At 39.8% G+C, this 24,454-nt stretch overlaps 1 protein-coding gene across 1 annotated transcript in view; it reads right to left on the bottom strand.

Annotated features, from left to right (window-relative positions):
• The window catches only part of LOC126434155 (transient receptor potential cation channel subfamily A member 1), a 222,678-nt gene that overhangs the window by 66,251 nt on the left and 131,973 nt on the right, over nt 1–24,454 (bottom strand). Inside the window, exons 15-16 of the mRNA XM_050090453.1 lie at nt 12,619–12,843; nt 3,129–3,397 (exon numbers count right to left, since the gene is read on the bottom strand). Of these exons, the coding sequence (XP_049946410.1) occupies nt 3,129–3,397; nt 12,619–12,843 (494 nt within the window). The remainder of the gene's footprint in view (nt 1–3,128; nt 3,398–12,618; nt 12,844–24,454) is intronic.

Below are 24,454 nucleotides of genomic sequence, written 5' to 3'. Positions count from 1 at the left end.
CAACCACACAGACATAAACACACACACTCCTGTAGCCTCAGCAAATACCAATTATTTTGTTAAGGAGAGATGGGTAAAGACGAAGAGGGAGAGAGAGAAGAGAGAGGGGTTAAAAGTTGTTACTTGTCATGCCCCCATAGAATGCGGTACACCATTGTTGATACATAACATGGCTGCTTCCACACGTGGCAAGCACTGCCTTTTATGGCGTAGGTAGTGCGTTTGACTGGACTGTGTTATGAGGTTGTGGGTGGGTGGTGGGTCTTGCACCTGGGTTGACCACAAGAAAACAATCCATCAGGTGTGGGACTGGGAGTAAGACTGAAATAGGGATGGACAAGAATACTCTGTAGGTTGTGTTGGCAGCAGGTAACTACTTTGGGTGATGTGTGTAGGACTTTTGGTTAGAATATCCCTCAGCTCAGGACATGACATGAGAGAGTGAAAGCCATGGTGGAGGATGTGGTTGAGGTTTTCAAGGCCAGGGGGATACTGGCTTTTCAGAGAAGAGTTGGTCGATGGCTGGCTAATAGGTTTACAGGTGTCAAGAGGAGCAGATGGCATGGGAGATTTGTTGATGGATGAACTTGATAGGATAGTATGTGTCAGTAAAGACACTGATAAGGTTATTGGTATATTTTGACAGCTCCTGCTTTCCACTGCAGATGCGGCATCCAAGGATGGCAAGGCTTTAAGGAAGTGAGTTTCTAGCATGGAATGTGTGACAGCTATCAAGCTGTCATAGTGGAGGTGAGTGATGACATTTTCATGAACTGGGCTCACAGCAAGAGTAATCTTTGCTCTTCCTTCCATAACCTTAACACCCGTTACCAAATCCCCTTCATTTAGTCCTTCTCATCTGATCAAGCCATCTTCCTCATGTCAGTCTCCACCTCTCAGATGGTTCCATAAATACATCTGTCCATATCAAGTGCACCAACCACCAACTGCACCTCAATTTTGGTAGCTGTCACCCATTCCATGCCATAAAGTCTCTTCTTTACAGCCTTAACATCCATGGACACTGCATCTGCAGTGCAAAGCAGGAGTTTTCAAAATATACTGATAACCTTACCAGAGCTTTATTGATAGACAATATCCAATCCAGCTCACATACAAACAACTCTCCTACACCATCCGCTCCTCCAACACTAGAAAACCTGTTAACCAACCAATGACCAGCTTTTCTCCACTCATCCATTATCATCCGGGCCTTGAAAATCTCAGCCACATCCACCACCAGGGCTTTGATTACCTAATGTCATGGCGTGAGATGAGGAATATCCTACCCAGAATCCTACCCCATCCCCAAAAGTAGTGTTCCACTGCCCACCCAACCTAAAGAACCTGCTTTCTCCCACTGCTCTTCCTTCCCCTCCGCGTGGGTATTCTCCAAACCCTCCCCCCTCCATCTTCACCACCCCCCCTTTTCCAACTCCTCTCACTTCTCCCTCACTTCGCTTTCTTTCTCTTCATCTTCACCTTTATCTCCTTTTCCACCCTGAGTTCCTCCCATCCCTATTCCAATACTAATCCTAAACCCCATGGCTCATTCCCTTGAGATCAGCCTAGGTGCAAGACCTGTCCCATACATCCATCCCCCACCTACTACCACAGTACAGTCACAGGTGTTTCCTATCCAATGAAAGGAGAGGACACATGTGAAAGCAGCCCTGTTATATACCAGGTTTGCTGCAATTAATCTACAGTATTCTATGTGAGCATGACAAGTAACCAACTGCCTACTTGGATGAATGGCACTGCCAAACTTTGTCAAATCAAAAACATCCAGTTGCTAAACAACTGCACATGACAACACAAATGATGTAGGCCATTTGGAGACTCTCTTCCAGCAAAAGTTTCTCCAAACTATGCGGATGGGAATGGTCTCTTCAGCATATCCTGTGTTCTTGCAAACCCCTTGACCTAATCCTTTGCTAAGCTGCCCCCAATGTCTCACCTTGTCTTTTCCTTTATATCTTCTGTCCATATCACACCTTACCCACCCAGATCGTGCACTGCTTTCTCCCACTGCTCAACCTTTCCAAGGCCTCTCACTCCCCCCCCCCCCCCTGCCCCCCCCCCCCCGCCCCCAGTTCTGCCCTTTCCTTCTTTCAATAACCAAGTAATAGCCATGGCCATGCGAGTGTGTGTGTGTGAGAGTGTGTGTAGTTGTGTGTGTGATTATGTGAACTATTGCTGGAAAACAGTTAGTGTTTGAAAGTTAGTGTGGATGCTGTTTTCTGTACCGTCTCACTGTGCTCCATGCATCAATCCATAAAATGTGATGGTTGCTTTTCCCTAATTTTGTATGTTGTTTCTCTTTATTTACTATTTATTTATTTAGTGCCAAATTTATCACATCACAGGGCTTGTCAAAACACAAGACAATATAAAATCTTACATCTAGCTTTTTAATCAACACATTTTGATTGAGTATAATAAAATAAACAATATTCTACTTAATTAAGAATGAGAAAACAGAATTTTATACACACAAGAGTAGTAAACAAAAGTGAAGTCCACATATACCACCAGAAAAGATATGTAACTATAGTAAAGTTGGTGAAAGATCACTGATGACAGTTGCAATGAGCTTGGCACAGCAGCACTATGCACTCATCTCAATCTATCATGTAGTGCAATCTTGTATATCTCTCTATGGCAAAATTTAGTGTTAGTGCTGCTCTATTGAAGACTACTGTTTCACTTGCAGCCATTTATGTTTCACTCTTGGAAGCTTGCAACAGTGTCACCAGCTATTAGGGGTGTTCTTTCACCAACTGTACTATACATACATTAATTACCAAGAGTATTTTAGTAGAAGTTCTTCAGTTTTATTTAGAAATATTTCAAAAATTATAAATTTCTGAGGAGAGATTATAAATCAGAACCTATAGTGTTGAGCAATATTACAAATATTCATTGAGGCTGTAGAAGCTGTGAATTATTAATAGAGGTTTTAATTTCTTTTAGGTGCATTAGTGTATGGTGTTCTTTGTGTGCATCCCTATGAAAGTCATCCCTATCCATTGCTTCATAATGAAATACAGTCAGTAAACAAAACCACAGCATGAAATGTTCACTGCAATAAGATAAAATTCAAACAGTAACAACAATTAATTTACCTTTGCAAATACAGCAGGAGATTGAACCAACTGAGGAATACAGTTACAGATGCACATGACAGCTGAAGATCATCAAAATTGCCAGAAAAAACAGGAATGACCATCATGGTTGCAGATACATATAATAACCATGATACAAAGTTGCTTGGATCTAGCAAATATCGCCAGCGTTGCTGATATAGTTGAAATACTTCCCTCATTGTGCTAAGACCAATATATGTCAATATGGATACTGCACATATGTACATTGCTGCTTTTGGTTCTTTGACCTAAAACATTAAGTATTACTTGTGCTCAGAGTACATATGATAACATGTAAACTTGTAATTATTGTTTCAAACAATGGAAAATCGAGCATGAACTGTAACAATATTATGAAAAGGAAAGTTGCTACTTACCATATAGTGGAGATACTGAGTTGCAGATAGGTACAACAAAAAGACTGTCACAAATATAGCTTACGGGCAGTAAGATCTTCATCAAAATTAGATGACAGACATAAACATACACACTCACTAAAATGCAAGTTTGTGTTAGTGTGTATGTGTGTGTCTGTCATCTAATTTTGATGAAGGCCTTACTGGCCGAAAGCTATATTTGTGAGTCTTTTTGTTGTGCCTACCTGCGACTCAGAATCTCCCCTATATAGTGAGTAGTAACTTTCCTTTTCATAATATTGGTATAATTATTGTTTGATGCATGAAAACATGGGACATGAGACTATTGCCTTTAAAATGGATATGAACATAATCACTGCTAGACCTAACCTAAAATATTCACATTCAAAACCAGTGTCATTATTAAATTTACAGAACTGTATTAATCTCCACTCAGCTAAGCTTTAGATAAGTACTGTCTTATTGTTATGTTCTTTATGATACAATGAGAGTCCTTTATGGACTCCACTGCTTCTTACAGGTGGCTTAACTTGTTTATATTCAGTATAAGAATGTTTGTTCCAGCTCCTCACAAATTCTCCTAGTTTACTCACTCAAAGTTGTGAATCAGTTATGAAACAGTCTATAAAAATAATTGAAAACAAGAACAGACAAGAGAGAACTGATAAGTCTGGTAAATTCCTTTGAAATAACAGAAATTTTGTTAAGTGACACAGATGTTGGTACTTGTGAACCTTGAGACAGTTCCATTCAAACTATCAAAGCAACGAAACACTGATTTGTTTCTCTCTGCCACACATCATAAGATGGCTTGTGGAACATAGTTGTAGCTGTACATATCAGGCCTGTCTGACTAAAAGTGGTTATGTTCCTATTGTACAGCTCACTAAATGCACTTTGAATTATTTCAAAGCAAGCAGTTCCTACAGTTTTACAAAATTTTAATATAATTATGTTGACTAGCTCAAATGGTTCGTCCCTATCTGCAACTGCTAGAACATAGTGAACAGCTACTTTAATTGTTGTAGTCTCCCATGGGATGTCAGTAACTCTATTTTTCTTAATACAACTTCATGTTGCATTATACTCTTCAGTGTGAAAGAGTAGCTGATAATGAACCTGGGATAACTTTATGATGGGTTCTGGTGTTGTACTGAATTTTTAGAGATTAAGCAGGAACACAGAACTGACAGTGTTCTCACAGGGAAATTCTAATATCAAATAAAAGAAAATCTTGAGTTACGGTAACATAATCATACCACCTAAACAAAAAAATAGTTAAAATTGAATTTCAAGTGGAACTATGTGGTTCCAGACACCTTTTCAAATCTCCAACATTGATGCAGACTGCATTGCCATCTGCATATATACACCACAGATGTTTAGGGGGAATACCCATTCAGTTGAGGTGTGAATGGGAATTTGGGTTGAGGAGGGAGACATGCTAGGGTGTTGCATGCCCTTGTGCAAAGTCAGTGTGATAGGGTGACGTAGTGATTAGAGCACCTGTCTAGTGAACAGAAGACCCAGGTTCATTTTATTTATTTTTATAATTTATTTACTTCTTGTTCTGGGGATCCATATTGTGACAATATCACAGGATATGGAATGTGTCAGAAATCTATGGTAGCACATAAAAACAAAACACAATGATTTTATATTATAGTAAACAGTAACTTAGGTTCCACTACAGAAAATCAATTTTGAAAGGTAAATAAATATTACAAAATAATGTGTCTGTATGTGTGGATGGATATGTGCGTGTGTGCGAGTGTATACCTGTCCTTTTTTCCCCCTAAGGTAAGTCTTTCCGCTCCCGGGATTGGAATGACTCCTTACCCTCTCCTTTAAAACCCACTTCCTTTCGTCTTCCCCTCTCCTTCCCTCTTTCCTGATGAGGCAACAATTTGTTGCGAAAGCTTGAATTTTGTGTGTATGTTTGTGTTTGTTTGTGTGTCTATCGACCTGCCAGCGTTTTTGTTCGGTAAGTCACCTCATCTTTGTTTTTATATATAATTTTTCCCACGTGGAATGTTTCCTTCCATTATATTGATTACAAAATAATAGGTTTCACAGCAAATAAATATTGCAAAATACTTTTTTACAATAAAGAATAGTCAGGATTACAAATGTAGATTTGGGCATGTATTTGCATTTAACAATACAAGAAATGCTAAACACTGTAGTTCAGGAACTCTTCTATCATATAAAATGCTCCTTGTAATAGGAACTGCCTTAATGTTTTTTTTTTTTTTTTTTTTTTTTTTAAAAAGAGCTCATCTTCTACCAAATACTTAATTCTTGAATGGAGGGCATTAAAAATCTTACAGCCAAGAAAGTGGACTCCTTTATGTACAATACATAGATTTGCCTGTTCATAGTGAATATCATGTTTTCTTCTCATCTCATGATTATGATACCCACTAATCACTTTCAAAATGGATTTTTCTTTCCTTATGAAGCACATCAAAGAGACTATATATTGTGCAGTGGATGTAAGGATTCCAAGTTTCTTAAACAGATTCCTCCATATGGCTCTAGGATGGACTCCACACATGATCCTTATGGCTCTTTTTTTGTGCACACAGTACTTTTTAGCCAGTGACTGACTACCCCAAAATATAATTCCATATGCCATAATGGCATGAAAATAACCATAATATGCTGCCTTCATGGTTTCCATACTTCTATAAGAAGAAACAGTGCATAATACGTAAGTTACTGAACTCAATCTTTTGCCAAGATCCACAATATTGTTTGACCAGTTCAGTTTGCTGTCAGTATGCATGTCTAGGTATTTTGAGGTATCCACCCTGGTTATCACCTGCTCACTTATTTTTACTAATTTCTTCATCTATGATTGTTGTGTGGAACTGAACATAGCTTATTTCAGTGTAATTTAAAGAGAGGCCATTAATGTTAACCAGTTCACTGTTTCATTTAAAACCTTATTTGTCATTTTGACAAGTTTATCTAGTGAATTATCAATAAGTAGTGTAGTGTCATCAGCAAAAATGGTAAATCTACAGTATTCTGTACAGAGAGGCAGATCATTTATAAAGATAATAAAAAGTAGGGGGCCCAGAACTGAGATTTGGGGCACTCCACATGTGATGGCACCTCATTATTAAGATAATGGGATTCCATTTTGACTATCCACTACAACTTTCTGTTTCCTGTTTGACAGGTATCAGTCAAGCCAATTCCCTGATGAACCACTTATTCCAAGAGGTGCAGCTTTTTGTAAAAGAATCTGGTGACTGACACAAACACTTTTGTTAGGTCACAAAAAATCCCAACCATCTCCAGTTTTTTGTTGATAGATTCCAAGACTTAACCAGCAACTGCAAATATTGCATCTTCTGTTGACAAACCTTTCTGAAATCCAAACTGACTTTCACTGAGGATATTTTGATCCCTGAGTTGCTTCTGCATTAGTTTCTCTAAAACCTTTGAAGAACTTGTCAATAGTGATATTGGCCAATAGTTAGCAGCAACCATCTTATCTCCTTTCTTATACAGTGGTTTTACAAGTGCATACTTAAGCCTCTCAGGAACTATTGCTTGCCTCAGTGAAGCATCAAAAATGTGGCAAAGTACTTTACTTACATGGCTGGAGCAGTATTTTAACAGTTTGTTAGAAATATTGTCAATCCCAGTAGAGTTATTACTTTTCAGGGATTTAATAATTCTTTCAATTTCTTGACCAGTGACTGTTGTTACCTTCATGTGCTAAACTAAGCTAGGTACTCTGCCTTCAAAAGAGTGATGACTTGGTTTATGGAGTCCTGTAAACCTATTTTTCCCGTTACTGTTAAGAAATGCTTGTCTAATGTGTCTGCAACTAGTTTTGGATTGCTAACAAGATGACCCTCAACTTTTATTTGGATATTTTCACTACACACTGCATTTTTCCTTGTTTCCTTCTTTACAAAATTCCAAATAGTTTTTACTTTATAGCTCAAGTAATCAATTTCTGTCTTTAGGCTCATGTTCTTTGCTGTTTGTATGGTCTTATTCAGAACTTTATTGTAGAGTTTATAGTGCATCTCCTACTGGGATCATTTGATCTCTTGGCTGCTGCATATAGTTCTCTTCTTGTTTTACAAGAAATTTTGATGCCTTTAGTAATCCAAGGCTTGTTTCCTGATTTTAACAGATTTTCTCTCACTGACTTTTTGGAAAGGTTTCTTCAAAAAGACTTTTAACTTCATTGATAAATATATTAAATTTCGAGTTAACATCAATTGCAGCATACACAGGAGACCAGTCTACTAGCTGTAATTGCTGATTAAAGCTTTCAGTGGTGTGTTAGTTTAAATCCTAAAATTTTTCCAAATGAAATTTTCTTTCCTTTGTACATTTACTAGGTTTAGAGTGAGGAATTGCCCTTCATGATCAGAGAGACCATTTATAATGTTTTTCACAGTTAAATTATTGTAAATATCCCTATCTACAATTACATTACCTTTAAAGTGCTAGAACCAGCTCTTACTCTAGTTGGAGTGTCCACCACTGGTACTAAATTGTAACAGTACATTAGGTGTTCAAGGTCCATTTTGTTTCTATTTTCCATTAAGAAGTCCACAACGAAGACACACATTACGATGGTTGATTTAGTATTCCTACATAGGTGGGACAGAACTGATTCTATTTGTCTCAGAAATACTTACAGGTTTTCATCAGGCAACCAAGAAATAGCCAGTACAATAACTGTTGCACTGTCTGCTGCTAACTCAATGTAACACACCTCAAAACCCAGGGAATGGGTTTCACGGGCGAGCACAGTGACTAATGGAGGTTGAGGCCAGGAGGCTTACGGGAACATAGGATGTATTACAGGGAAATTCCCACCTGCACAAGTCAGAAAAGCTGGTGTTGGTGGGAACGATCCATATGGCACAGGCAGTGAAGCAGTCATTGAAATGAAGGATATCATGTTTGGCAGCATGTTCAGCAACAGGGTGGTTCACTTGTTTCTTGGCCACTGTTTGTTGGTGGCCAGCCATGTGGACAGATAGCATGTTGGTTGTCATGCCTACGTAGAATGCAGCACAGTGGTTGCAGCTTAGCTTGTAGGCCACACGACTGGTTCCACAGGTAGCCCTGCCTTTGATGGGCTACGTGTTATTAATTACCGGACTGGAATAGGAGGTGGTGGGAGGATGTATGGCACAGGTCTTGCATCTAGGTCTATTACAGGGGTATGAGCCATGAGGTAAGGGATTGGGAGCACGGGTTGTGTATGGATGGATGAGTATATTGTGTAGGTTCGGTGCACAGCAGAATATCACTGTGGGAAGGATGGGAAGGATAGTGGGCAGGACACTTCTCATTTCAGGACAAGAGGTAATAGAAACCCTGGCAGAGAATATAATTCAGTTACTCCAGTCCTGGGTGGTACTGAGTTACAAGTGAATGTTCCTGTGTGGCCAGTTGGTGGGACTTTGGGAGGTGGTGGGAGGGTGGAAAGATAAGGCAGGGGAGATTTGTCTTTGTACGAGGTTGGGAGGACAATTACAGTGCCCCTTATGACCCCTCATAGCTGACAAATCCTGTCTCGTAAAGCTACTACACTTACCCCACCCTCCCAAACTCCCTCCCACCACTACATAAATCCAGAACCTAAACAGACCCACAACACAGTCATGAAGCTTTCCTCCAGAATCCTTAGCCCCACAGAAATATCAGTCCTTTCCAAAGGCCTCACCATTTGCCCCACTCCCAAATTCAGTCATTCAGGACTTGTTAAAGACCTTCTCTCCTTCTCCTGATCCCTAGGAAACACTTTTTGCCACCAATCCTACCAATCAGACTCAACCAAAGACCAATATTGAACCTTGCCTAACTTAGTTCACTCCTCCATCCAACCGTGATCCACCCCACTGCCTCCAAACACTCCCTGTTAACTTCCAGAATTTCTTAACCTCGAACCTTGCCTCACCATCATTCCCCAAATCCTTTAAAATGGAGAGTAACCTTATATCTGCAGAAAGAACTGCAGTCCACCATCTAAAAACTGATCCTGACCTTATTATCCTACCTGCAGACAAAGGCTCCACCACTGTTGTTTCGAACTGCATGGATTACCTAGCAGAAGGGCTCCACCAGCTGTCAGATACTTCCACCTACAAACCTTGCCTCAGTGACCCCACTCCAGTAATCCAGCAGGATCTCCAATCACTACTCAAATCCTTAGGCCCATCCCACAACCTCTCCCCTGAGTCCATCTCTCCACTCACTCCTACCACTCCCCGCACTCCTGCCGTCTACATGCTTCCTAAAGTCCAGAAACTTAACCACCCAGGATGCCCCATTGTGGCCGGTTACTGTGCCCCCCACTGAGAGAACCTCTGCTCTCATAGACCAACACCTTCAACCTATTACCCGAAACCTACCTTCTTATCTAAAATATACCAACCATTTCCTCCACCGACTCCCCACAATTCCTGTCCCTTTACCACATGGTGCCCTGCTAGTCACAATTGATTCCACGTCCCTGTACACTAACATTTCTAATGCCCATGGCCTTACCACTATTGAACACTACCTTTCCCAATGCCCGACAGATTCCAAACCAACAACCTGTTTCATAGTCGCCATGACCAACTATATCCTCACTCACAGTTACTTCTCCTTTGAAGGCATTACCTACGAACAAATCCGGGGTACGGCTATAGGCACCTGCATGGCACTATCCCATGCCAACCTCTCCATGGGCCATCTAGAGGATCCTTCCTAAAAACCCAGAATCCTAAACCCCTCACCTGGTTCGGATTCACTGATGACATCTTTGCTATCTGGATCGTAGGTGGGGACACCCTATCCACATTCCTCCAGAACCTCAACAACTTCTCCCACATTTGCTTAACCTAGTCCTATTCAACCCAACAAGCGAGCCTTCCTAGACGTTGACCTGCACCTTGAAGATGGCTACATCCGTACCTCCATCCATATCAAACCTACTAACCATCAGCAACACCTCCACTTCGACAGCTGCCACCCATTCCATACCAAAAAGTCGCTTCTGTTCAGCCTAGCCACCCATGGTCATTGCATCTGCAAAGATGAGCAGTCCCTCTCAAAATAAACGGAAGGTCTCACTGAAGCCTCCCAACCTCATACAAAAACAAAAATATCCCATGCCTAGTCTCCCATCACCTCCCAAAGTCTCACTGTCTGGCTACAGAGGAGCATTCCCCTTGTAACTCAGTACCACCCAGCACTGGAGTAACTGAATTACATTCTCTGCCAGGGTTTCAATTACCTCTCGTCTTGCCCTGAAATGATAAATGTCCTGCCCACTATCCTTCCCACAGTGGTATTCGACCAGCCACCAAAACTACACAATATACTTGCCCATCCTTACACAACCCCTGCTTCCAATCCCTTACCTCATGCCTCATAATACCCCTGGAAAAATGGAAATGAGCGTTTGGCGTCATTGGCCGGGAGGCCCCTCGCGGGGCAGGTCCGGCCGCCATATCGCAGGTCTTATTACATTCGGCGCCACATTGGGTGACCTGCACGCCGGATGGGGATGAAATGATGATGAACACAACACAACACCCAGTCCCTGAGCGGAGAAAATCTCCGACCCAGCCGGGAATCGAACCCGGGCCCAGAGGACGGCAATCCGTCACGCTGACCACTCAGCTACTGGGGCGGACATAATACCCCTGAAATGTTAGAAGTCTGTCAAATACCAGATATTTCCACTTACATAACCAAGAATTCACCAAATCTAGCACATCTACCATGTTTATGAATAAACGATTAAATTCACCTACTACATATGAATAAAAATGGACAAAAATGAATTTTTGTACATTAAATGTGATGCTAAGGCTTTCACCTTTCCTGAGGGTTTCACCATATCTTTCAGACTTTTTCAGTTCTGAACAAGTATCAATTACGTACTTTGTAGGATGAAGAGAATGGTGTGTTGTAACTGTAAGGTGTGTTGTATCTGCAATTCACGACTGTTACTTTGAGATTCTGTGGAAGAGTCATCACAATTTTTGGTACTGAAAAATCACCCTCACTGTCACTGCTACTGCGACTATCTCTAGTAGTTCTTCCTCTCTAAAACTATGATGATATGACATTTTCTTAGCAGAACTTAAAATGTTTTTCATCTGACAAACAGAACATTACTGTAATGTCAATACTGAAGTGGACCAGAAACATTACTGTAATGTCAATACTGAAGTGGAGCCAGAAACATTAAGAGGACAGGAGACACTCACAGAAAATGTCCACAGATATTCTAACCAGCAACCCAAAATTGGAAACAGTACTGGCTTAACACAACAGAAATTTGAGTATGTATTTAAGATGTACATCGGCACCCGAATGACATCACATATATATGCAACCATACGTCACAGGGCCCAAACAGGTAGCACATGTACAGAATCTTCATAACTTGTGAAATGGCAGCCTGGCACAGGTTAGTACATCCACAGCGTTTTGAGGAAGATGTGATGCTGTGTCTTAACACTACTAACCCCCTTTAAAAGCATTAATAAGATGTTCTCAGATTTATGGCTCAAACAGCCATTTCGAGATGCTTTCAAATAAGCTTTTCTAGACCATTTTTGAAATGGTAACTGGGTGCCAAAAGTCAATGGTCCATTATTATTGCTGCACAAAAATATTTCCTTATTAGGTGTGGACTGAGAACCACTGACAACAAAGACATTGACAATGCAGATTGCAGTTTAGCTATATAAGGACCACATCATTTGATTTACAGTAGTCCATTGTTGTTTTTCAGTGGCTGAATAGAGTATCAAAAGCTTATGAAAATTTTAGCATTTGACATGTCTGGAAGCTCAGGAAGATCTTTGTTAATAATCTTTCTCATTTTAAGAACAATAAAAATAATTAAACCATAAAACTTTTAACATTTTGTATCCTGTGATCAGCATGTGGAAAGCTTAGGGAGAAACAAACCAATGTTTCACAATAAAGTTAATACAGTATTATAGAAAATTAGTTTCATGCTTAATTACAAAGACTTTCTATGCAAATTAGAGTCATCAAACTCTAAGACTGATAGAAGAAAAAATATTTTGTAATTACTGTACCTGAATTGTGAAGTCTGGTCTTGTTGAATTAGTTGTAAAATTCCGACGTATCCATGTCTTTTCCATGAGCTGTGCTGAGAAAGAGGTGACCAAGGCAAGGAAAACTGTGTAAAGAAGTAAGTTCAACAGATGAAAGTATTTCCCATAAGAGTTCCACTTCATCTGGAGATACTTTTGACTTAGAGGATGAGCTAGCAATTCCACTCTTCCATGTGCAACCATTGCCTATAATGAGCACACAACATTTTAAACAAGGAAGATATACTATAAAAAATTAAACAGTCTCCTTTAGGAAGATTGACACAAACTTACTTTTCCAACATGGTTCCTACTCTGTGAATGACTTCATAGACACCAGATTACATTAACATGCCACTTTTAATCTGTTTTCCCACATGTAATCCCTATTAATTTTTATGATAACATGGTGAAAGTCAATATACATTCATTTATTTTCATATGCTATAATACAGCGAAAATAAAAACCTACAGAGTTTTTCAAAAATACTTTTACAAGCTTTGGGTACATGATCCTTACACCAAAACATGAAAAAATTTCTTATAAGCATTTCTGAAAACCCTTTGTTTTTGAGTGATGAATGAAAGTTTAAAATTCAGGTGATTGGAAGTCATAAACACATAAACTCATTATAAATCATTTAATCAAATCAACTGTGGGTTCTTATAAATTAACTAAACAAACACTGTTTTTTGCCTTGTTTCACAATTTTATAATTAATGTTACTGAACGACTTAGGTTTTGGCTTATAAGCCCATTTTCAAGTACCTTACTGGTTCCCAAAGGTGATAGTCACACAACATTAATCCAGAAGAGCAGCTGAGCATTGTTAGTACAGTGGAATGTTGTTTAAATCAAGATTATTTCTTTTTTCAATGGAGCTATTATCAGCAGGCAGACAGTCTGGCAGTGGGCTCACTTTTATCCCCCTTACTAGCAGAAATGTCCATGGACAAGTGGAAGACTGATTTTCTTAGGAGAGAACCACTGGCAAAACATGTTGTGTATGGTACAGATACGTAGATAATATTCTTTTTATGTGGAAAGGTTCCAATACACAACTCCACAAATTTGTGGAAAATATGAACCAGTGGCACACTAACATAAATGTCAGCATGGAGTTGGGAGGGAAGCATAAATTTCCTGGACATTAGCTTGAAGATAGAAGACAGTAACCATAAATTTAAAATTTACTGAAAAGACTCCTTCACTGACACATTCACCCCAGCTTCCTCCCAACATCCTACAACCTATAAACATGCAGCATTCCACCACATGATCCACCACCTCCATTATATCCCTATGTCCCAAGAAGACTTCGACCAGGGGCTTGACACAATAAAAACAATAGCCACAAATAATGAATTTACACCCAACATCATTTATAAAATTTTAGGTAAAAAAATGAAGAAGTAAGCCATTTCCCTACTGTCCCCAATGAAAAATGCATACAAACTGGAAAAGAAATGGTGCAGATTACTTTTTATAGGGAAAACATCAAGTAACATAAGTAACATTTTGAAGGCAAAGGGTTTCTCTGTGTTTTTCTATGTCCCTCAGACAATGTGTACTTGCTTCTTCAATGCAAAAGACAAGCAACTAGCCTTCATAAAAAGTGGGGTTTATAAAATTACATGCCATGAGTGTCAGTCTTACTACACTGTACAGACAAGGAGGTCCATCTGCAACAGGCTTAAAGAACACCACAGAAGCTGGAGATTGAAGAGGCCTGATTCAGCCTTTGCAGAACATTGCTGAACAATAACCACAAATATATAACAGATGCACAAGTCTTACATACAGAGGAAAAGGGGGCTAAACTCAAATAGAAATTTTAGAAATTAAAAGACATATGTGTACATCCCCACACCTATTATTAAATGAACAAACCCAATTCAATTATGCACCTCTTTTAGATGAGATCACAACCCCAGGATACAAGCAAAACTTTGGGCTCCAGTCCATCATAGTTAAAAAGTTCTTGGCTGATGCATAACTTTAGTCCTGTCATGTTAGTGTAATAACATATGTAATTTGTTAAAAAATGGTCACTGACACAATTTTACATTAAGCTATGGACTGACACCTTAAGAAGTTGAGATGATTATCTTTGCCTGGTCATCATGTTTATCTGTGCATTATCATCTTCGGGAACCAGTAAGGTACTTAAAAATGGGCTTATAAACTAGGCTGTACAGTAATATTAATAATAAAATTGTGAAACAAGGCAAAAAATAGTGTTTGTTTAGTCATAATAAATCCTTGAAATGTCCTCCTCTTGCTTCTAAATGTGCATGCACCTTGTTGAATCATGAGCTGTCACACACTTTCACATACTCCCGGACAGTTTTGAATGGTTTTCCAGGCTTCCAAGACACATCGATAAAGAGTTTGTGCATCCAGACAATCCGCTGCATAGACTAGTTATTTAAGGTGCCCCTGAGATAATGATCCAAAGGACTGAGGTTGGAGGAATGTGCAGGCCACAGAAATGGTCCTCCTCTACATATCCATCTGTCAAGGTAGATACCAGTCACTGCATCTTGAGTGCTCAGACTGAAATGTGTTGGAGCTCCATCATCTATAAGCTAATTGTTTCTTCTTACTTGCAAGGGCACATTTTCTACTGGGTCTTGGAGGAGTAGACAGCACCTGCAAGACATGCAGTGAGAATGTATGGCCTTATCAGATATCTAGCTCACACTGTAGCATGATGATTGTGATTGAACCATTTGTGTTGGCTGTGGAAATTTGTTATTCCATCTTTTCCTAATGTTGCCTGATCTGTAAACAAAACTGAAGAGACAAACAACAGATTGACAATTTGTGCAACTAACCATCAGCATACGTTCTCCCACTGTGCATGACTGGCAGGTAAAAGGCCTTCATGCTGGACTTGCAGATGTACCATGAATCAGGCCCACTTGCCTTGCACCGAACCCAGCTCCTCTTCGACATCCCATAGAATGTACCCTTACCGGTCAGGCATATGAGCAAAATGTGGTCTTCCTTGATCAATAGTATATGGTCCTATAGACCCTGTTTCAGCAATGCAACACAACACATAAGGTTGGATGATTCAGATGTCTTTGCTCTGCAAATGCTGTCTGATACAGTCATGCAATCTTGTGTCTGTTACTACTCACACAGCCAAACATAAAAATATGTCTGCTTGCTCACAAAATGAATATCCTGCCATGTTCAATGGAGTGCTTTCAGTTGACTCACTACCTATATTACATGTAAACAATGGACATGTTGAAGACAGGTGAATGATGAATGTACACAAGTCTCACCAGCGACAATTCTCCCTAGCCACACAACGCCAAGGAGAGTTGTTGGATTGTACCTATAAAGCTGCTGAATCTCGGCTTTCATTAATAACTCAAAAATGAAGGATATTCAGACATACATTTATATGGACCTTTTTCTTGTTTTGGTGTAAGGAACCTATCCCCGAAGTCTGTAAAAGTATTTTTGAAACCCCTGTAATATTCAATAGTTTTGAATACGACCCATTGCATGTATGTATTGACAAGGGAGGTCCAAGTCAAAACAGATGTTATGATCCTATTACATGTAATTCCTTCATAATGCACTACACTGTAATGCATTTTAAATATTAATAATATTTACTGGTCTAACAATAAAAATTTTTAAAAATGTCATGTTACATAAAAGAAAATGGAAGCTGCAACAAATGAATGCAACTTTAAAATGATATCTGCATTTTTTGACACATAACATAAAGAATGAACACACAGTTTCTATCACAAAAAACTTTATTTTAAATACTAAACAGTAACAACTGTAGTTAGACAAAAAAGAGAATGTTAGACTGGCAGTACATTTTTGATTAACAGGCAAGTTGATGATTCCATTTTTGCACATATTTTTTGATGGATGATATAGTCGTTTTCTTCAGGTGAGGTAAAAACAGGTCTTTTGTGTGCACTATTTGAGATTGAATATATTTGTTTGTGGTTCTCACAAATCACATGAGGCTAATTCCAGGAAGGAAAAAATGTTGGGTGTCATACTGGACAGGACAGTCAAAACAGAATATTTCCATGCCAAATTAATAATGCCATTATCAGTGATCTGATGAACACGTGTGCTATTACATTGATCATTCTGTACATACTTGTTAGCAACATTCCTGATTCACCATCATAGATGGCAGTGGTAAACAGATGAGCACACACAGGAAGAACCATCCACAATCACCTTTCTTCTTTACATTGGATCCACATCCATCAGAAGTGGATGCATTTTAGGAAAGAATAATATCAAGTGCACTTTCTCTCATCCATCCAAATATACATGCTCCCCAGCACAGTTAAAAATCACCTAAAATTCTAAAAATTGCAGGGAGAAATACTTCAGACATAAATAAAAATGGTACATGATAGTCAGGATGAACAAACGTGCCATACCAGGCGCCTCAAGCCCCAAATCTGCCATGTACTCATACGTAAACACAATATACAGAGAACAGAAACAAAAATTGTAGCATCCTATTGGGAATGGGTTGTCAAGCAGGCTGTGGAAAGTGCCTTTTGTGAACCCTCATTAATCAGTAGATCAGCTCCACCACCATCAAAGCACGGAACCTCATATTAAAGTTTTCACATACCTAGTGCAACCTTGCTTCTAGTCAGAAGCAGCTGTGGCTGGAGGCATCTACAGATACACACTAGTGGTAAAGGGTGAACAATTCCCAAAGATATGGACAACAACTAGGGATACATATGACGACCTAATTTAATGTATAAATATTATGCCAAATTTCTTCTGGTCATCCAGAAGGAAAGACTACAGTCTCACAAATACCGAAAACCGAATCTTAGTCAAAAATATTTCTATTTCACATTATACAAAAACATATTCTGGACTGATTGACTGTTCCATCAGTTCTTGGTAGAATATTTTATACATTATGGATGAAATACACACAATATTCTTAGAATATTACACCAGTGTTTTGTGTGTTTCATTCATAGTAACTTAGATCCTTAGAATAGGCTACTATGCCCAGTGTTTGTAAGAACGCACAGACCACATCCATCTAGAATAAGCGTAACACAAGTGATCCAATAAAGTGCTATCGAATATTATTGACAATTTTTATAATCACAGAACACATTTTAAACCCTAATGTAATGAGGTTCCTCAAACAGAACAACCTTCTAATAACACTGGTCATGCAAAATCCAACATGTGTTTTCTAACATGACATTATGAAAGCCATGGATAAAGGCAATTGGGTAGAAGCAAGACAAGACTTCTTGATTTTTGAAAAGCCTATGACTCTCAGTACAAAAAAAATGTTTTTCAACAAAAGGGCAATGTGTGAAGCCTTTAATGATTACTATAGCAGAGAGTGATAGAAAGATCTCTCACAAAACCCAAAGAAGTGTGGCCGTATGTAGGAGCTCATAGTGGTTCAAAAGTGACTGGACACTCAATAACTCAGGACTGTGAAATGGAGAGTAGCAAAGTAAAAGTAATCATATGGAGTATCAAACAAACCAAACAGCAGGACCCCTGAGTCAATAGGCACATGAAAAAGAATAACTTTGCTAGCATTTGGAAGAATGATTGGAGTGGTCTCCTTAACACCAAAATTATGTACATTCAGCCAGATCTTTCCTTGTTATATTTGAACAATTCTGTAATTCATTTATGACTATGAAGACAAAGAGGGCTAATGAACTGAAAGTGTATAAATAGAATATCTGAATCAAAGTCAACACAGAAATGGGAAGAAAGTGCATACTTTAAGTATTTCAGCATATCAAAAGAGATTGTCTTCAGAAAACAGAGGACGAAAATGCACAAAATCAAAGCCAAAATATGATCTCTGTTATCACCAGGAATAATGTTACTCTACATTTGGAATTGGTGACACAAAAATGACAATAAATATTATGATTGAGTTTGTGTTTGTGATTATTATAAACAAAATAACTGATGAAAAGTGAACACTTTACCTTTATATTCTTTATTAACACTGAAAACATCACAATATTAGCACAGTACTGCCCATGAAAATGCTGCACTCATAACAAATGTATTCAACTTTCTAAGGGATGGTATATTGTTTCAAGCATCATACTGGATTCTTAAACAGTGTGGACATACTACAATGATAACAAATATCAGAATTTGTGCATTTCTCTAAATTTCAGTATGATCTTAATTGAACAGCTACAGGGTGGCCCCTTCAGAGAATTACTCACTACGCTGGTGTGAGATACTAGCTGTATACAAATGTTGGTGACTCAAGGAAATTGCACAGGATTATTTTCCTGGTTCTGGGAGGAAATGGAATATAGACTCACAAACTGACATTCAGATTGTACAAGCAGTCATTCTGAAGTGTTTGCTGAAAACTGGGTTACAAGCAAGGATGCTGCTTGTCAGCACTCATCTCTCATCTCATTAACATGCATCCCATTTGAAATGGTGTAATAAAAGTGCAATTAAAGGAATGAATGGCATGGAATCATATTCTGTCATGAGAGGTAATTCTGTCTTGGTATCTGTGAAAGTGATGTGCAGCATCAAACGAGAGAGCACCAACTAGCAAGGTACATGAAGCAGCAACATGCTCAGAATGGATTCCCAATTGGATGAACTAGCTATCATGTATGAGTACACAGAGTTGAAAAAAAATAGAAAACTGTTTAAAAAGACCTGTGCATGTCACAGTATGATTGTGATTAGTGGAAGCCACATTTAAACTCTGCAAACGATCTTGGTGTGACAGATACATGGGTTATCAACTCATAAAGTATCCTAGGCAAAATATGAACACAACATCTGGAAGAGCTAAACCAGAGAAATGACCAACATGATCAAACTTGGACAGTAATTCTGGTACCACAAGTACATCACCAAGACTATAGTGCAGTCAAGTATTATGTTCCTACCACAAAATATAGCAAACGAGTTTTGAGGTAGCTGTGTTGTTTAAGAAGACTACAGGAACTGTACAAATTATACTGAAATCAGCAACAAATGAAAAGCCCATTAACTGATTTGTGTTAAGTACAGTATCATCTTGTACACAATGCTGTATGTAATCAATAGGCTAAATACACTGAAGAGCCAAAGAAACTGGTAAATGTGCCTTATATCGTGTAGGGCCCCCATGAATACGGAGAAGTCACAACACAGAGTGGCATAGGTTCGATTAATTTCAGAAGTTGTGCTGGAGGGAACTGACACCATGAATCTGCAGGGCTGTCCATAAATCTGTAAGAGTATGAGAGGGTGGAGATCTCTTCTGAACAGCACATTTTAAGGCATTCCCGATATGCTCAATAACGTTCATGTCTGGGGACTTTGCTGGCCAGCAGAAGTGTTTAAACTCAGAAGTGCACTCCTAAAGCCACTTTGTAGCAATTATGGATGTTCGGGGTGTCGCATTGTCCCGCTAGAATTGCCAAAGTCCGTCAGAATGCACAATGGACATGAACGAATGCAGGTGATCATACAGGTTGCTTATGTACGTGTCACCTGTAAGAGTCCTGTCTGGACATATCAGGGGGTGCATATCACTCTAATTGCACATGTCCCTCACCATTACAGAACCTCTTTCGGCCTGAACTGTCCCCCGATGACATTCAGGGTCCATTAATTCATGAGGCTGTCTCCATAACTGTACACGTTCATCCACCTGATACAATTTGAAACAAGACTCGCCCAATCATGCAACATGTTTCCAGTCATCAACAGTCCAATGTCAGTGTTGACAGGCCAGGGATGAGGCATAAAGCTTTGTGTCATGCAGTCATCAAGGGTACATGAGTGGGCCTTCGGCTCCGAAAGCCCATATTGATGATGTTTCGTAGAATGGTTCACCCGCTGACACTTGTTGATGGCCCAGCACTGAAATCTGCAGCAATTTATGGAAGGGTTGCACTTCTGTCTTGTTGAACAATTCTCTTCAGTCATTGTTGGTCCTGTTCTTGCAGGATCTTTTTCCGCCTGTAGCGATGTTGGAGATTTGATGTTTTACCGGATTCGTGATATTCACAGTACACCTGTGAAATGGTTGTACGGGAAAATCCTCACTTCATCACTACTTCAGAGATGCTGTGTCCCATTGCTCGTGTACCAACTATAACACCACATTCAAACTCACTTAAATCTTGATAACCTGCCATTGTAGTAGCAGTAACTGATCTTAACAACTGTGCTGGGCACTTGTTGCCTTATATAGGTGTTGCCGACCACAGTGCCATATACTGCCTCTTTACATATTTCTGTATTTGAATACACATGCCTATACCAGTTTCTTTGGCACTTCAGTGTAAATAAATACATAAATAACTTCTGGTTTGAGCCCTATAGTGTGTATCTCCTTGTAAACCATTACGTGAGGAAAAGATAAATAAATGCAATAATGCGTATGATGAAGGAGTACTGAAGAAAAGGAGAATGTATGATCAAACAATGTGAAATCCAGGATGGAATGTAACAATATTATGTAAAGGATAGTTGCTACACACCATACAGCAGAGATGCAGAGTTGCAGGTAGGCACAACAAATGACTGTTACAAAATGAGCTTTCAGCCAAAAAGGCCTTTGTTGAAACGAGACAACAAAAACACACGAGCACACACACACTCATGCAAACACAACTCTCACACAAATGCAACTCACACACACACGACTACAGTCTCTGGCACCTGAAGGCAGACTACAAGCAGAAATGAATGATGGGACAGGCAACTGGATGGCGGTGAGGAGACTGGGCTGGGGAGGGACTGGGATAGCAAGGTAGGGGTGGGGGATGGTAAAGAGGGGAGCATGCAGAGATGAGGTGGAGAGAGGGTAGGGCAGCTAGGTGCAGTAGGGAGTATAGAAGGAGGGCTGTGGAGAGAGTGGGGGTAGCAGAAAAGGAGAGGAACTGAAAAGTCTGGGTGCATTGGAGGGAATAGAGAGTTGTGTACTGCTGGAAATGGGAACAGGGAAGGGGTTAGATAGGTAAGGAAAATGACTAATGAAGATTGAGGCCAGAAGGGTTATGGGAACGTAGGATATATTGCTGCAGTGGGAATTCCCATCAGCACAATTCAGAAAAGCTGGTGTTGGTGGGAAGGATCCAGATGGCAGAGGCTGTGAGGCAGTCACTGAAATGAAGAACTTTGTATTGGTTTGCATGCTCAGCAAAAGGGTGGTATAGTTGTTTCTTGCCCACAGTTGATCGGTGGCCATTCATGCAGACAGGCAGCTTGTTGGTTGTCATGTCCATGTAGTAATTACCCTCCCAATCTTGTACAAAAACAGATCTCCTGTGCTTTATCTTTCCAGTCACCCAACAGCTCCCCACTGTCTGGCCAAAGAGGAGCAGTCCCCTTATGACTCAGTACCACCCAGGACTGGAGCAACAATTACATGCTCCACCATGGTTTCACCTACCTCTCATCATGCCCTGAACTGAGAAATGCCCTGCCTACTATCCTTTCCACACCTCCCACAATGGTAATCCACTGCCCACAGAACCTACACAACATTTTCATCTATCTCTACACAACCCCCACTCCCAACCCCTTGCCTCATGGCTCATATCCCTGTAACAAATCTAGATGCAAGACCTGTCCCATACATCCTCCCACCACCAGTTACTCCAGTCTGGTCACAAACATCACCTATTCCATCAAAGGCAGGGCTACCTGTGAAACCAGTCATGTGATCTACAAGCCAAGCCGCAAACACAGTGCTGCATTCTATGTGGGCATGACAACCAACATGCCATCTGCCTGTATGAATGGCCACAACACAATCCCTGCTCCCAGTCCCTTATCTCATGGCTCATACCCCTGTAACAGACCTAGACTGTCTCATACATCCTCCCACTACCAACTACTCCAGTCCAGTCACTAACATCACCTATCCCATCAAAGGTAGGCTACCTGTGGAACCAGTCGTGTGGTCTACAAGTTAAGCTGCAACCACTGTGCTGCATCTATGTAGGCATGACAACCAACAAGCTGTCTGCCCACATGAATGGCCACTGACAAACTGTGGCCAAGAAGCAACTGGACCACCCTGTTTCTGAGCATGCCGTCCAACATGACATTCTTCATTTCGATGGCTGCTTCACTGCCTGTGCCATCTGGATCCTTCCCACTAACATCAGCTTTTCTGAACTGCACAGGTGGGAACTCTTCCTGCAATATAGCCTATGTTCCCAAAGCCCTCCCAGCCTCAACCTTCATTAGTCATTGTCCTTACCCATATAGCCCCTTCCCCATTCCCATTCCAGCATTAGACAGTCCTCTATTCCACCAATGCACCCAGTCTCCTTCTCCGTTACCCTTGCTCTCTCCCTTGCCCTCCGCCTAACCTCCCAACTGCACCTAGTTGTCATACCATCTCTCCACATCATCCCTGTATCACTCCCACTAGCACTACTTTACAGTACCCCTCACGTATCCTGCTACCCCTCCCTGTCCCAGCCCGCTCCTAATCCCTACCCGATTGCCTCTCCCATGACGTGCTGCTGCTCATAGTCTGGCTTCAGCTGGCAGACTGTGGTCATGTGTGTGAGCTGCATTTGAGTGTGCTCGCATGTGCCTGTGTGTGTGTGTGTGTGTGTGTGTGTGTGTGTGTTTGTTGTCTACTTTTGACAAAGGCCTTGTTGGCAGAAAGCTCATTTTTTGAGTCTTTTTGTTGTGCCTATCTGCGACTCAGCATCTACACTATATAGAATGTATGATCAGTATTATGATTGATATAGCAGTACAGATTGTTACGTCATAAAGAAATGTTAAGCAGTGAAAAGAAAAGATTTAGTCAGACCTAAAAAAATAAGATCCTAAAAAAGAAGTTGCAATAATACTTGCATCTGTAAATAGAATTTGAGCCAAAATGTGAAGAAAATTAATAATGAGTTTAGAACAAAAGGGGTAAGCAGACAGACTACAGCAATCTGAGTGATATGTATTTTAATATTTTCATTGATATGGTACAGGAAATAATAGAGACATGAACACGTAAAACACAGCTATCTGGCCACATGAATTTTTTTTTTTTGGAAAATACTGCAGCAAGTTAGTTTTAGATCAATTGATGAGCAAGATCTCTCCGATGTGTTGAAAAAGACAGCATCAGTAGTAATATTTACTGATTAAGTACAGCAATGTTAAAATGTGTATCATTTCACCTAGCAGAAGTACTGAAACATGTAGTGAATGCACACATTCTGGAAGATCAGTACCCATGTAAACTGAAATATGTAGAAGTTACCCCATTTCATAACAAAAATCTCCTCTCAATTTGTGACAATTACAGACCTGTGTCAATAGTTCCACTGATACCAAAAGTAATTGAAGATGTACCAAATAAACAAACTGTAATCACTTTGAAGATAAAAAGATGTTCATTAATAGTCAGTTTGGGTCAGATTATGAATGTGTATATTTAATGTCATTTTTGACACAGTGCATCCAAGCAAATAGATAGCAGAACATGGGTTTAGGACAGATTTTTGACTTTTCAAATGTTTCTGACACTATGTACCACAAGATGTTATTAAATAAACAGCAGTTTAGCCTTACAGAAAATGCTGTTGTATTAGAAAAATATTTAAATAGTAGAATGCAGAGATTGTTGTAAATGGTACAGAGTCTGGGTATTTGTCAGTGCATGCAACTATCCCTCAAGGTTCAGGACTAGTACCAGTCTTATTATTATCATCATTATTTAAATTGATGACTTGTCATACACCATAACGGGACCATATACATGAAGTTATTTGTCACTGATCTAGCTGTCTGCATAACATAAAAAATAATAGAGAT

The sequence above is a fragment of the Schistocerca serialis genome, chromosome 1, assembly GCF_023864345.2.
Source record: "Schistocerca serialis cubense isolate TAMUIC-IGC-003099 chromosome 1, iqSchSeri2.2, whole genome shotgun sequence".
Taxonomy (NCBI): Eukaryota; Metazoa; Arthropoda; class Insecta; order Orthoptera; family Acrididae; genus Schistocerca; species Schistocerca serialis.
The sequence above is the reverse complement of the archived record's forward strand: the minus strand, read 5'-3'. Positions and strand labels throughout refer to the sequence as shown.